We start from the raw sequence: 17,027 nt of genomic DNA on the forward strand, positions 1-17,027 counted from the left end.
TTCTGTAGAAAAAAAGCAAAGCCAAATCGACTCTACTTTATTGGTTAACTTTTTTTTCTTTCATTGGTCCCTACACCTGGTAAAAAAACATAAAGTAAAAGCTCTTTTTTTTTTCAAATTTTTCTCTTAATTTTTTACATAATCACCTCGATAAATCCAAACAAAATCTTTTTCATATACACCAAAACCGTTTTTGAAAAGCTGCCGCATTAAAATAAAGCGTAATATATTTTTTCCAAAGCACAAATCGGTTTAAAAAAATATATTTCATGTTCCAAATATTCACAATAATATAAACTCAAATTAGTAAAACCGCGAGGATTTTTTTATAAATCAAATACAACTAAAAAGATTCGCTCTAAACAGCTTAAACGAAAATAAATATTTGGAACCCAAAAAAAAATATAATAATTGCAAAAAAGCACTTACTCTAAGACTGTTCATATAAACAATATTAAACTAATTTATACTCGTATCGCGAAGACGTGTTCATCTATGAAAATCATATAATTTCATATTTAATAAAAATATTCAAAAGCAAAAATTTTGCTGTTAAAAAAATAACATCTAAAAAAATAACCAAGAAAATTATAATCTATACCTATATGTACAAGATGACCTGAATAAAACTATGAAGAACCTTAAATTTAATAAAAGAGACACTATTTGATTTTTCAAAATTCAAAACGACAAAAATGACAACCACGAGAATGCCAATTATTTGATGCGGTGAGGGAAATTGTTAGTTATTTCTGGACCCTTCTTATGACGAACCCCATTTTGATTTTACGTAAATGTAAATTCAAAGATTTACGAATTATAAGATAGTCTCTTAAAGCTGTTGCTTTATTTTCGCTGCTTTATTACCTCAAAGCTTCGAACGTCTCACGATTCATTCAACTTGGATTTACAATTATGTCGCTACGGACTAAGTGGAACGGGAAAGGCCGTGGTCATGAATATGATTTTTGTGGGTGCTTAGTGGAATGCACCGTAGATAACACTTTTTGAGACAGTTGATACAGTGATCGATTCCCACATGCATTTTTTCGAATAATTGAAAGAAATAAAAGGAATATGGAATCAAAGAAGAATGAAGAAAAAGTGAAAGATTAATCTTTTATTAATAACGTCAAGTCCTCCAAGCCCGACGCAAATTAATCTTTCCACCAATACTTTAAATATTAATTAATGAATTAAACAAATATAACGTTGTTTCATCATTTCAATCAATGAAATTATAAGCCTACAGTTGAGTACATTTTGAGATCACCTTGTATATGCAACTATATTGATATATTTGAAATTATTCAAAAGATTCATTAACTATCGAAAAATCTTTGGGTGCTATTGGATTTATTAGACGATTCAAAGAAACTAAAACTGAAAGACCTGGAGTAACCGCAGCTATGGTGATGGTTAAAGTTATAAAAAACATTGGAAACAAAAAACTATACAAGTTATCTGAGATATTTCAGTACAACGTGGTTTTCCTTGACACCGAACAATCCAGAAAATGTACTCGATGTAATTCGGTGTTCTTTGAATATCAATATGAAGACCGAAGGATAATGGAGATGATGAGACTCAACATAAGTTCGTTCCCGGAAACTATGACTAGAATAATATCTGCAGAATCGTCGGAAGATGATTTTTTAATGTTAGAGGTGTATCTGTATGGATCTCAACAATAATAAAGATCCAGGTGATTTTTAAGTAGAAAATAAGGACATTTAAGCATTCGAATGCGATCTTCATCGATGAGTATCTTTTGTTTTATCATTCTGAATTTGTACTTTGTTCAATTTTTAGTATTCTAAGGCATTGAACACTTAACAAATGCATATTCTCAAAAAGTGTTTGTTTCTACTACGTTTCGTTGCATTTTCAGACGTTGCAGAATCCGACTGATCCAGTCGGAGCAACAAGCAACTACTGAAGACGTTAAGTTGCAGGATTTTAGATATTTTAAATGATTGCATGATATCTAATCAAGATAACAGTGTCTCTTATTCAATTAACAATAACTGCGTTTATGTTCAAATTTGATTCAGGTCGCTCTTTGATTAAAAACTAAATATCTTATTTATATCCACATCCTTGAAGTAATGGAATTTTATCACTGAGTCAATAAGATCAATGCGTCTTTATAAAAAGTTTTTCTTATTATAAGCTTAAAGAAAAAATCAAATTACTTCTAAAAACTACGTATCGAATTCAACGTATTTTTTGGAAGTAAGTGAGATTTAATGAGAAGGCACTGGTCAAAAAATTGTATATATTATAATCCTATCACAATAATATCGTGGTAATACTTGTTCTGATACATCTGAACAATAGGAACAACGTTTTTCTTTAATAGGAACAATGTATAATCAAAATAATTGCTGTTGTAATCAAAATTAAAAGTTAGTGAGGTTAGAGAGCGATTAAATCGGAGCACGTAAATTATTCCTAAAAAGAGTAAGCTGGAGAATGTTGAGAAACATTTCAAGTTGAGATCTTACAATCATAGAACGCACTAATAATAGTTTTTAATTACGAATTGAAACATTGGGATCATAAAACGATACAAAATATAAAACAAAATTAATTTTTATTCGGTATTTTTTGATGACAAACAATCCAGAATGTGTACTTAAGGTAATTCAGCGTTTTCCTAGTGGAAAGACCAAATTATTACACATGGAGATGAAGACACTCAACATAACCTCGCAACGCCGTTTCAAAATGAGAATAACCGAATGAAAACAAATAAAAGATGTAGTCTAGAATTCATATGATGAAGTAACGATGAATAAAAGCTTAGAAAAGTTGTTAAAACAAATTTAAAGTTTATCTTGTGGACGAACTGGAAACTTTAAGTGTCGTCTAAAGCTAAGTAAAAAGCTTGAAAAATATTGAAAGCCATATCAGTTTATCTATGATCATTTTAAATGTTTTAACTAAAAGTATCTCAAAAAAGAGATGGTATAAAGGTCCATCATTCAAAAATGGAAATTTTACTCACCAGATAAACCGAAAAGTAATAGATATAAGTACGTTTAAAAGTTGATAACCATTTGATTGAAATTGGTGACATTAACTATGTATAATCGATGCTGTGTTGCTGGATGTTAAGAAGAAAACTGTATTGGAAACACTAAACGTAACTGAAAGGGTCATATATGAATTGCGTCCCGACTACTATTGTAAACTAATTATATTTCCCAGGATGATCGATATCTAAATATTGAATTCTGGTTAACCATTTTCTTTACCAAAGAAAACTACCATGGATGAGAATAAATTTAGAGTAATTGGTTGAAATTTTATGACCAAACCTAACCTTAGTATGTAGATAAGAAAATGGTCAACTCGAACGCAGCGACTAAGAAGTAGATAGAATACAAAACCTTATACAGTGCGTTGAGGTTTAATCAGATCCATCGTGTCATAAATTGGTCTCGCAAGGAAAAGAATATGCAGTTAAATCATTGGTTACTTAGAGAATTTTTCATTTTAATATAAATTTTATTATCCAATAATGAATGAAGAACGATTGATAGAGATGAAGAAGGGTTCGAGACATTTGTATACTACAAATTCTCAGATGGAATACTCCATACAACATCACTAATATTTGAGAATCGGCACTTCCGAATAAGTGTGTAAAAAAGGTATATTTCTACATGTTTAGTCAAAAATGACAAAAAACATTTGGAACTCACTATAACTAAAAGCAAATTATAAATTATTCTAAAATGGAAATTACGTTAAATTTATAAAAATGTTTTCTCTTCGCTTACTTCTTTTTTATAGAAAAATCTTAAACTATATTATATTAAAAACAATATAATATATTAATAATTAAGAATAGTGGGAGTTAATGACACAAAAAAAGATGTTGATGAGTCCGAGAACTTGCCAACATTGCCATAATGATATATTGAGTATTAATAATATGATTAAATGAATATAGTGTGTTCATAAAGTATCGTAACGTGCTAATTTATCTATTTCTATTCATCATCATCATGTAGTACCCACGGCACCTCTAGGTGATTCAGCAGATTTCTATTTCCAATTGTATGAAGAAATTTGGAAATATTTCATAAATATTTTGTACAAATTCCGTTATAGATGATTTGAATGAGAACCTAAGTAACATTTTATGAAAACTGAAGATATAGAAAATAGCTCGCACTAAGAGCAAGTCTCACACGAAAATGAACCATCCTTATCTAATTACTTCAGAGGAAAATTGTTCCTATATCAGGGTCATCATCATCATGCTTCTATCTTTTTCCATAGATCGTTTCCTGCGTCAGGTATTTTTACGAAAATCAAACTCGTTACTTCCAAGTTATCAAAATAATGAATACATAATGCATAATCGCAATTACTGAAGGTTACATCGATGACATCATAAATGACAAGAATATTGATAGATGTTGAAATATTACTATTGAATATAATTATAATGTTGACAAAAATCGATAATACATTGAGTGTTTTTCCTCATAGTTATAGATAAAACGTTATTGGTTATAAAGTAATAGGTTTTTCAGTCATTAATTGTCCTGAAATGTCTTGTATTGTATCTATAATGAAATGTTCCAATGTAATGAGGGATCACATCACTTTATGAACACACTGTACATCGGCTTTTATTGAAAAAAAGTTTTTGTTGATACGAAGATGAAAAATGATGTATATTACTCAGTTTACTGTGAAAAATTCAAAATGACAGTCAATTCATGGAAGTTAAAAGAAAATTATTAAATAAAAAATTTTTTTATGTTTGGTTTTAACAAATTTTGTGAGCAACCAATAATTTGCGTGGATATTCGTATTGTTTAGATCAATATTAAATTTCCTATTTCCAAAGTTTTATCTAGAATAATCACAAAATTCGTTGTATAGAATGTTTATACAATATCAAACTCGGTAACAGAAAAAAACCAACCCTGAAACATGCCTCAGGACGTCACATCGAAAAAAATTACAAATGAGACCAAAACACATACAAGAAATGAACAGAAATGCCATTAAATGGTAAACGGATGGATGAAAAACAGCAGATGAAACTGGAATATGAGTGTAGGGGCCCAGAACCAAACACTCTAAAAGTCTGGGCAGCGCACTAAGTATTTTTCAAGCAGAAATTTATACAATTGACAAAAGTGTTCGGTTCAATCTAGAAAGGAACTATCCTATAGTCAGCTCTAAGATCCAATATCATAAAATCTTGTTTGGAATTGCCTAGAAAAATTAAACGAGCTAGACAAGAAAAATAAAATTAACCTACAACGGATTCCGGGACACACCTAAAGCGGAGGCAGACAAGTCCTTCACGGGATCTGTAATCTTCTGTGGTATCAGCTACAGAGCGATGGAAAAAACACTGGATAGGAGCAAAACGAATTATTGGGACAACCTACAAGGGCTGAGACAGGGAAAGATTCTTCTGAACAACTATAACCAGACTAGATATGCTGAAAGTATCAACCTAAGTAGTTCTATTGGGGCAATGTCGCCTCAACAAATACCTGAAGACGCTAGAACTAGCAGATAATGCGGCGTGCAGGTTTTGTTGGAATTGCAGAGTACTACACCTGGATGCATATGAAATAGAAGACGAAGATTTCCGGCAATTAAAACTATCTCATATTCTAGACTTTTTAAAAGGAAGGGGATTAATGGATCAACTATAAACACTGGATTCCACAGTATCGCAACAAGAAAGGGGGATAGAATAAATCCTTTGGGTCGCAGTGTACACAAGACCTCAAATCTATACACATATACAACAAAAAAAACATGCCGATCATTAATAACTGAATTAATACCTTTTAGGTTATCCATGAACTTGAAAAAATAGATATTTATAAAAAAAATTGTTCAGAAAAAAGTGCTACTAACTCCATTATATCGTCAAAGGAATAATTAAATTTTCCTCCTCGATATTACTTTCCCAGTTATTCCGTGTTATTGCTATTGAAATGAGGTTTCTAGTTTTGTATTTTTACAAATGAGAATTAGTTGTATATTTCCCACATCTTCATATCAACAAAATACAAAAAAAAAATAAAACTAAGGTATGGTAAACAAATTATAAACTATCGGTTGATACGAATCATGATACTGGCAGTATTTATCATTCATAAAAGTATACCACAAAACAATAACAGGCGGATTTGCGTACAAGTAATACTAAACTGTCTTTTATATTTCGGTATCACAATATATCGTGAGGCGTACACTGGTGAGTATTCAAAATAAATATAATGGCTATTACAGAAAATACGATTAATTCAATAAAACTAAGATTCTATGATAAAATTTCAATTTTTCCTCCAAAAACTTACTGTGGTATTTTCCAAATAAAACGCTCAAAATTTCGTAAATACCTTGTATACATCATTCGGAAATTGAAATTAAATCAGCTTCATTGAAATATCGTTGAAGTATGTCGCAAGGTATTGCAAAACTGCGTTGTAATAGATTATTTTGAATATTTTCATTATATGTAAATATATTTTTAAACGCTATAATAAAGCAAAAACTTGGTGTATCCACGTGGATACGGATTGGTTTAATTTTGTAATACGTTAGTATCTATGGAGCCCTAAAAAAGCTTCTAATAACAATTGTCACATATCATATCAACTGATTCCATAAACTTACACCGGGACATGGTGAGGGCACAAAAATTGTTTCCTCATCCATCCTATTCTCCGAGTTTATCCCCTAGTGACTTTTTATTGGTCCCAAATTCGAAGAAATTGTTCATTATTTGAGTATAAGTATAAAAAAGTATAATAGTTGCTAAAGGATAATTTAGAAGATGTATTCAAGAAACAAGATGTTGGTAAAAATCAAGAGACAAGAATATTTGATAAGGCGCAGTTTGTATTTGCAATACCTTGTTAATATTGTTAATGGCAGTTCTGAGTTGAAACTATAAAATACTAATGGAATGTAGTACATATAACATCACTCAATGTCAAGTCGCGTGACTGACACACAGATGGAGCTTCCAATAACAAATCCATATGACGTTTAGGAGGTACCAACTTTCAAAAGACATTGATGACATTCCGATTATTCAGAAAAAAGTGGATTAATTAATTAATGGATTAATTTATCATTACAGCAAAAATGCTGTACCAGCTCAGTAATGGCTTCAAAAGTGTTAACCGGACTCTGCTCCACCGAAAAGAACCATTGGTTTGCTGAATTTAAACGTGGCCTTAAAGACAGCGATGACGGTGAACGTTTTGATTGTCTAATTGAGGTAGATACTCCAGAAAACTTTTTTCAAAGTGTGTGCCACGTTTACTTCCAGTCGATCAAAAACAACAACGTGTTGATGAGACAGCTTGCATGTAATAAATCAGATTTTTGCCTCGATATGTGATAATGGATGAAACATGGATCCATCACTCAATTCCGGAATCAAAATGAACAATATCTGGGTGGACTGCAGCCGGTGAACCACGTCCGAAACGTCGAAAGGCACAACGGTCAGCAGGAAAGGTTATGGCTTCATTATTTTGAGCTGCGCATGGAATATTGCTAATCGGCTATCTCCAATTAATACCGAATACAAAAATCGAAGAAAACCGGTCTGTTATGTCGAAGAGAAAACCAGTGTTTCACCAACGATGGTTGAATTGGACGAATTACACTTTGAATTGCTTCCTCATCAACCATATAGTCCAGATCTGAACTATTTTGAGGCAAAAGACAAATTGGAGAAGTTAGAGATTCATTGGAATGATTGTACTGCTTTTGAAAAAGATTATATTGATGAAAAAAGTCGATTTTTGATAGAAAAAGTATTTTTTCTTAGTTAGTCACACGACTTATTGAGTGATGTGTCATATATAAAAAGAGGAATGGTTAATATTCAAAAGGAATCACTGAATTATACTATTTAACTAGTTTTCGTCAATGGGTTTTAAGAATTGTAGACAAAAATTTATCTACAATTCTAATAAATTTATAATAAATATTTAACAAATAAATTGAGGGAACAAACGATATTTTGTTATTTTAATGTACACATTTATATTTTGTTTTCTATTGTTTCATAGCTATTATTACTCGATTTCAATACAGGTGAACAAAAAATGAATCCGATAAATATGTAAAATATCCTGTAAAGTTCTACATATTGCTACAACTTTTGCTGTCATTGCTAATTTCCATTCTACTTTCTCCAACAGTATCAGAATTATTTGGATTGTCATTTTCGCTTTTAATTTCAGTTTTAACGGCCGCATAATCGACATCTCTATGCATTCTTTCCATATGTCTTGCCATATGCATCTTTTGTTTAGCTTTGTAAACGCAAAAAGGGCATTTGAACTGCGGCTCTTTCCCACATTCCCATTTCTGATGATTGCGCAAGGAACTTTTCAGTTTATATGTTCGTCCACAATCTCCGCAAACGAAACCGCCAACGGTCGATACGATTGAAGGTTTATTTTTCGGTTTGGAATTCAGAGAAAGGTCTAGAGTATTTCGATTTAACGTTTGTAGCATAGATTGCGTCATATTTTCGCGCATTATCATCATGGGAAGGACCAAATGAGATGGCCAATCCTCCCAACCGGGTTTTTTAACTCTTAGATCTTCAGCTAAAAAAGAACATGCTGTAATAAAAAGGTAAAAAATGAGGTGGGAAATGTTTAGAAGCAACTAAAGAATTAACGGAAAATTAAATAGGACCAGCATGCAAAATAAAACCAAAATCGCATATTAAATTATATACTGAAATTATAATTATTACAATACAAAAATTTAACGTATAAATAAGCGTTTAAAAAAAATAAAAACCATTACAAAATAAAATTAACATAAGACTGAGTATTTTTCGCAATACTTACATTTATAAAAACATATTCCAGCAAAGAATTGTCTAATTGTCAAATGAATATTTTTCTTTTGGTTTACGTATCACGTAATAAAAGATGCATTTTTGTTCTAATTAAATATCAACAATTGTAGCTAGATAGTCTGAGAAGTAAAAAAATAAACGAAATTACTTTTTCGTTAATCATTTGATATTCAGAAGCACTGTAAAACAAAACAGTAGAATGTGAAAGCATCAAAGACAAAGTTTGCGCATCTTGATGTTGAAGTTATTAGTAAAAAGAGAGAAATAGAAAACGTCATAACATCAATTTTTTCAACGTTCAGTATATCATCATATATTTTAGCCTTCTTGGCCTTGAATAAGCCAAAATTTGCATTTTCTTCACGCCTTTGGCTATGGAGGAAAGCACGAACTTTCATTGTACAGTTCAATATGTCGTTTTCGCCTGGGAATACATCGAGAAGAGCTAGCAAAAAACCACATATTTGTAGCCTATTTAACAAGGTTTTGGAGTGAACAAATGGGACAGGCTGTGAAGCATTTCTGAAGAAAGTAGACAGAGAATTCTCCGATGATTTTCACCACAACTAAGGCCCAATTTTATAAGTGAAGTTTAAACCTTGAACGTCGGTATAAAGTACAAGAACCGTTTTATACATGGCGTTTGCTGACAAACTTCACTTGGCGGTCAGTTTAAATGAATCGGAGGATCCGAATTTGACTTTCGTTTAGGTTGAAGATTTGATGAACTCGACGATGATGTTGAAGAAACTATCAACATTATCGACGCGCAGTGAAAAGAAAAAGCTGTTTGTTCTAGAGGTAATCTTTGAATTGTTCCACATTTTTTAAATTTGTTCTGGTTCTATCGAAAACGTGACCATTTTCGTTATTTTCATCATTGAATTCGTTGGCGAATCCTCCCAATTTTTTTCGTTTTCCTTCCAAGTTCACTTTATTTGGATTCGACTGTTTCTTTTTGTTTATGTTTATTATAACTGGCAGAAAAATTTCTGTTTAACTGTAAATTTGGCCCTAAGTAGGTTAGTTAAGCCGAGTCTATGTTGCGGTATTTGTTTGAATAATTCTGATATTCATATTATTAGATAATAGGTTTCTTGTCTAGTCATATGTATATTTTTTTGGAATATCTATAACCTTAACCCTGAATGGCTAAATACTGGAAAAAATTCAATATCTTAGAAACGCATCAACATAGAATCCTCGGGTTTATCTCATTATAATCAAAGCAAAAAAAATAGTTAAAAGTTGTTTTTTGGAAGTTCAAAGAAAATTGAAGCACTAATGACAAATTAAAATACTAATGGCAAGATAAAAATGCCTGAAGTTTTCGTAATAAGTAGTTCTAATGAAAATAATTTAGAATGTATATTTAAATTAAATAACGCTTACAATTAAAAATTCAATGAAGCTCAAGAACTAATTATTTAGAGTCAAAAGTTTCTACTTTGTATAGAAACGATTTCAAATTCAACGAAATTAGATTAACAGTTCTTGGAGCGACTGTTTGATCTTGAAGGTCTCGTAATCCTTATTTCAATTTCTGCACTATTTCAGCACCATGCAACAAAATTTTATTTATACATTTACAATGGAAACTTTTCTAGATCGAGTGGATCGCTCAATCGGTCTGGATTTAGATCTTTTAGATCCTCGGCGATTTTGTCAAAGAAATACGTCAAAATTCGTATCACGACAGATAGAAATCGTGATTAGACAATACTAATAATAAAAATGAACTGTAATTAAAAGTTTTTTGATTAGGAGAAATATTCTATTCAAGCCAATCAAGTGAACAAGTTAATGCAACAAACAAAGACGTACTCAAATTCTTTCCTTTCTTTTTTGTTCTAATTTTTACTTTAACCAGTCTAGTTTGAAACTTGACCTTCCTGGAGGAAGCCAGAGCTTTCTTTAAACTTCGTAGCTTATAACGTTGCCAATCTTTTTGTTGCCTAGTTTGATTCATGTGTGGCTTAGTTGACTATCATAGAGTACCTTTGAAACAGGGAAAAATCATGTTTCGTGTTCCTAGATTCTATAGTTCGAATAATATTAAAATCACAAAGTAGATAGTCGAAATTTTATTCCGCTCTGGCAACATTATGCGCTGAACTAACCCAAGTACTCCACGGGATTAAGACAATTTAAAGTTAAAACAGTGGCTTCGAAATAATTTTTTTCTGTATTGTTCTTTTTTTACTGTGTTTGAAACAAGAAAGTGAGTAATAAATTTATCGCGAATAAGTTTTTAAACACAAAACAAAATGAAGAAGTTGTGGTTAGATCGAAATTTATAAAACAAAATAGATATTGAATAGAAAGCTTTGATTCCGATTCTAAAACATCGTGGAAATCATAAATTGAGTATATTAAATTTTTGCATTCATCTACTGAGTGGTAAATAGTTTGTTGTTTATGTAAAACTCCCAAGAAACAAAATAAATCGGGTAACTAATGCCAGATAAATGTACAGGGAGCTCTGGTCGCATAGACATAATGCCAAAATTTCGGGAGCGAGGACAAAACAAATCAATGTTAATTTAGTTATATCATAAAGAATTTTTCAATCTATAAATTTGATTAATTCAGTCTCTAGTGCGAATATTATACAAATCTCTCGAAATTTTGTCATTATCTAATATCATAGAGGTTTGAATTTCCGTTTTTGGCTAAAAACACTAAATAAAACTACTAAAAGTGAACAATCACACAAAAAAAAACAGCCTACTTCAACACATATTCTAATGAATCTTTCTTGTTAAATAAATCGGGATTATTCTCTTCCATAATACCGATTTTATCTTTATGCTGCCTTCTAACGTGCCTTAACTGATGCCCTCTTCTCTTACACTTCTGAGGGCAAAAAGGGCACTGAAACATCGGTTCTTTACCACATTCGTAAGTCAAATGTCTTTGCAACGAATCTTTTCTTATGTAATTTCTACTGCATTGGTGACAACGGAAATTACCGCGAATTCTGTTGGTTTTTTTCTTAGGTTTTTCAGTTTCCGAGGTGAGGAACGGCATCGGTTGAATGCTTTGGTCTTCTCTCAATTCTATCTTTATTGGAAATGCAGCTAATGCTTCTTTGATATTCAAAATTGTCGGCGATACTATATTCGCTAAAAAATAAATATTTCAGTAAAAAGTCGATGAATGATTAAATTCAGATGAAATATGGAATAAACAACAATTTTTTTAAACGATAAGAACAGTATTAATCTACAACGAAGTTATATTAAGCATCGTAGAAAAACAACATGAAGTTTTAGATGTTTTTGTTAACATATGGTCAGTAAACATCGTGGAAATAATTCTGATCAAATTAATAAACTGTATTTTATTCTTGATTGTTTCTAAATCTACAGAAAGTCCGACTATAGTATTAACGATGTGAATAATTTGAAAATACATTTGGATTTTCCAATTTTTAGAAGATATATCAGATTTAATTGATAGTTTAATATTTCCCTTATCGCTTGTCCGCTTTAGTGCTCTAATCTCTCTCGTATCGACAGTGTTCTTCTGTGGTCAGTACGAGGGCCCGTTTTTTTTCAACCTCCGATAGACTATAAATAAAACACGACTTCATATAAAACAATAATTTCGTTACCAAAAGATTGGTACACTCAAGGTTAGTTTTCGACATAATCACCGAAAAGATTGAGACATTTGTCATATCTGTGGACAAGCTTTCCATTCCCCATGTTTACGTGGCTGTAGCACAACGCCGACTGACGCCTGAATGTCAACAATGGCGCTTTCTTATGTCCGCGTAGCGTCTGCACGGAGCCATCGGAGGTTGAGAAAAAAAAAAAATATATATATATATATATATATATATATATATATATATATATATATATATATATATATATATATATATATATATATATATATATATATATATATATATTGTTTATACAGTTGTCTGTTTTTTCAACATGTCAAGTCTAAAGCATAAACACAATACTATTTTATTAAAAGAAAAATTAGCAGTGCTACAAAGACTGGGGACAAAGACAAAGAAAAGGGGAATCATTCCAAAAATTGTCAAGAAAATCAATGTAGGCGTTACGACGATAAAAGATTGCAAAAGAAATCGAAAAAACATAAAATCATGTACAGTGATAGATGGTGAAAACGCGAAACAAAGAAGAAGCCTAAACTTGAACTGCTTGACAACGCACTGTGGATGTGGTTTTTCCAAGAAAGAAAGGAATCTCGATATCTTGTCGCAAGAGGCAATAGCTTTGCAAAAAGTGAGTTCACCGCTAGTGAAGACAGGATTGATCGGTGGACAGCCCTTCATGACGTTCCATTTCTGGGAAAAAGCTATCCGAGGCAGTCAAGAAGTTTTCTGTGAAGTATCAAGAAGTTGTAGAACAATATGAACTGTTACATCAACGAGACAGGCTTCCAAACAAAATACTCGCTTCGTAAAATAATACTGAGGCGGGAACGAACCTTATAAAAGTTAACCATTGCTCCTTTCAGCAACGATGATGGAAGAAACAAGTTTCCCCTGTTCGTTATTAGTACATCTAAGCCTAATGGATTCCAAAACATAAATTTATCTTCGAAATAAAAAATCTGCTTGGATCGATTGCAATCTTTTCAAATTTTGGTTTGAAGGGAACATGAAAGCTGTCTTCTTATCACCAAATGTCACGTCACTCATCTAACCAATGGATAAGGGAGTTATAGAATCGTTAGAGGGGATATCGCAGTTTAATTTTAGAAAAGTCCGAAGAATCAATGAATTCCTTCCGACACTGATCTAAGCCCTAACTAATTCTGAACGTGGAGTGGTTAGATAAGGGTAGTGCTCCGCGTTCCTAACCGGATCGTTTCTTGGACATTGGAGAGGGTGCTTACGATTTAGGCAAGCGGATTCAAAGATGAATAAAGAAGGAAGAGTCAAATGTCCGTGCAGTGAGCACTGCTGTTTAGTAAATATCTAACAGCTCTCTTTTGTAGTTTAGATTCGCTCAAATTGAGTCGCACCACACGTACCCCAAAAGGGAAAGGCATAGCAGACATAAGGGCTTAATAGACTGTTGAGGAGATGGATAAGTTCAGTTCTTTGGAGAAAATGATTGAGCGCAGCTTAGGTGGCAATATGTAACTTCAATTTCAAGGAATTAACGACAACAAATACACATTTAGTGGAAAACAAGTCTTAAAAAATAATGTTTTTATAATATTGATTGATTCTAGGTAAAAGTTAAGCCGATTCTGGCACAAAGTATAAAACGGCAATCCAAAAAAAACATTTATTCAACATTTTTTACAAAATTTCAAGAACAATATCAACACTAATATAACATATTTTTTAAAAAAGGATACGTATTTTCGTCGATTTATTTTTGTTTTTCTATATGAGGATTACTAGGTTTTGTCGTATGCCTTTTCGTAATATGTTTAATGATCTCGTTCCGTCGATAATTTTTATATTCGCAAAATTTACAACTGTATTTCGGTTCTTTTCCACATTCCTGTTTAACATGCCTTACAAGATTCCGTTTTGCGTTATAAATCTTATCGCATTTAGTACAAACATAACCTATAGTTTTAATAGAATCTTTGGTTATGTTCTCTAGTAACCAAGTTAAATCTTTGGAATCTTTTATAAGAGAATCTTCGCTGTTTATAGTGTTTTGTGCATCGTCTTTCCCGTTTTCTATGGGAGGTAATGTATCTTCGCCTGTTAGGAGTTGAGAATTGTCTTTTTCTGGATATATCACTTGGATAGTCCAAGTTTCGTCTTCACCTGTCAACGGTTCAGTATACAAACCGTTGGGTTCCAGAGAGGAATCTGATGGTTCTAAAATAAAGTAAATCGGGATAACCTTTAGAATAAAGTCGATTTTTGGCAAGCGTTCTTGAGGAAAGAATTTGAACAAAAAAGAAAAATAAATCAAGATCAAATTTCAATATTCCAAACAAAAAAGGGAAATTTGTTAGTTTGAATCAAAAAGTGATTTGGAAATTAATGGTAATATAGAAAAAGTTATTCTTTGTAAAAAGTTCTGCATAGTCCGAAACCTAAAATTCAATCATCAGATGTTAAATTTTTTCAGTCGTATACGAGGTTTATCAAAAAATGTGATTTTTGCTCTAATACCTTTCTGTTTGACAATATCGAAAATTGTTATAAAGAAAAGATGTTTAGAATTAAAAATTGTGAAATGGTGAATATTTTTATCCGGATGTCGGAAATTAAAAATGTCTGCTGCTTCTCGAAATGTTTTATACTTATCACCCACTATTAGCACAATCAGACTTAATGTTGGTGACATGTGTAACTTTTCATAAACAAATACGTCTGTCAAACATAAAACTTTACAATACGGTCTCTAAAAATTATGAAAAACACTGTTAGACTGGCTAAAAAAAGTGTTCAAATACCGTGGCACTTTTTGAAATACGATTGTTGACGTTTTTTCGAATGTTTGATATTTAGACAGTTCGCAAAGCCCACTTTAGTAATCAGTTTTAAAATGTTGAATATTTGAAAGCTATTTTGAATCCTAAACATCTTTTCTCTATAACAATTTTCGATATTATCAAAAAGAAACGTACTTTACTCTAGACCAAAAATCACATTTTTTGACAAACCTCGTATACGACTGAAAAAATTTAACATCTGATGATTGAATGTTAGGTTTCGGACTATTCAGAACTTTTTATCAAGAATAACTTTTTTTCGTAAAATTATTAATAAAAAAGTTTCCTATATGCCGCCAACTTACGTAGACAAACTGTATATTGTTGGACATTTTATTCTTATTCAAGTGAAACAGAATTAATTTCCTATCCAAACTAGGATAGTCAATTTATAAGTATGCACATAGAACCTAATTGCACATCATATATAAGAATTATAAGTCTGCTTCATACCAGAACCGGTATTTCAAGTTTAAAAAAGAATTTTGCATCCAAGTACATGAAAATTCAACTCAAAATTGCGTTCATTCACAAACAAAGAAGCAAATTGAAGAAAATAATAATAAAGAGAAAAAACAGAAATGAATCTATAAATTTATTTATCATACAATATTCGTTACAACTACAGTCAGTTAAATAAAAATTGATTTTGGAAAATTTTTTAAGAAATGAAAGGCATTATTACAATTTTTAAAAGTTATATGATTTGTGGTAAGCCACATTACCAAACTAATTAAATATATATATTAACATTAAATTGAAAATACGTTTATTATGTCATTTGTTCTTATGTTAAATAAATTAAAATCAGTCTTAAATAAATAAATAGTGAATACATAACAATCGAATCATATTTAGCTCAGTAAATTTTGAAACGGGGTTGAGAAACGGTGGTTGGCTCCATCTATTATTTGGTAGATATGTTTTGGAAACTTTTCGAATTTTAGGAAGATTCTACAATGTTCACGAATCAATGTAACAGTATATATAAGGCAACAGCTCATAGTAGATCTGTTAGTTGAAGTTTTACACAAAAAACGTAACTAAAAAACTTGTTTACCTCGATCCCAAAGTATTTTCAAGACTATGAAAGATACTAAATCTTCTCGATAGTGTGGAATCGCCCTAAATAACTATCCACATTCGATTTTCAAAATTACAAGAAATATGAAATTATTGGGAATAAATTTTATTGTAATTACATACTTTTTTTGTTTTGCTATCTTTAGGTTTCGTTTTTCGAAATTTAATTATTGTTAAATTGCGACAAACTACTCCAAAAAGGAGATTGATAATGCATTCGAAACAATGACAACTATAAAATAGTTTCGCGGAGGCTACTACTTAACTGCATAGAATTTGAAACGATTACTACGTACTATAAATAAATGAAATTACCTCATCAACATGTGAAAATTCCATTTTCTAGTGGATAAGATCGGTGCTTATGTTGAGATCGATAATAATAATGATAAAGATAAAGTTGAAGAGTTTTAAAGAGATAATTTGAATGATTGAACAAAACATAACTGGTTGATTTCGTTTTATTGAGAAACATTTTAAGCATTAACATTATAACTGATCTTTGTAATAATAAAAAAATACTGCTTATCTTAGTTTTCAGTTTCTTCAATTTCTTATTTCTTTTGATATATTAATGCAACCAAATGTTCTTGATTTTAGGTCT

The 17,027-nt window shown here is 31.2% G+C and overlaps 1 protein-coding gene across 16 annotated transcripts in view; it reads right to left on the bottom strand.

Moving 5' to 3' along the window:
* The window catches only part of LOC130904067 (longitudinals lacking protein, isoforms A/B/D/L), a 593,400-nt gene that overhangs the window by 495,203 nt on the left and 81,170 nt on the right, over positions 1-17,027 (bottom strand). The window contains exon 5 of one of the 16 annotated variants that reach the window (XM_057816608.1): positions 9-8,627. The exons of 13 other annotated variants lie outside the window; for them this stretch is intronic. In XM_057816608.1, the coding sequence (XP_057672591.1) occupies positions 8,155-8,627 (473 nt within the window). In that variant the 3' untranslated portion in view covers positions 9-8,154. Of the gene's footprint in view, positions 1-8; positions 8,628-9,838; positions 12,013-14,157; positions 14,718-17,027 lie in introns of those variants that run through there. 2 more of the 16 variants (XM_057816611.1, XM_057816609.1) reach the window with 2 other exon arrangements.

Source organism: Diorhabda carinulata, chromosome 2 (assembly GCF_026250575.1).
Source record: "Diorhabda carinulata isolate Delta chromosome 2, icDioCari1.1, whole genome shotgun sequence".
NCBI lineage: Eukaryota > Metazoa > Arthropoda > Insecta > Coleoptera > Chrysomelidae > Diorhabda > Diorhabda carinulata.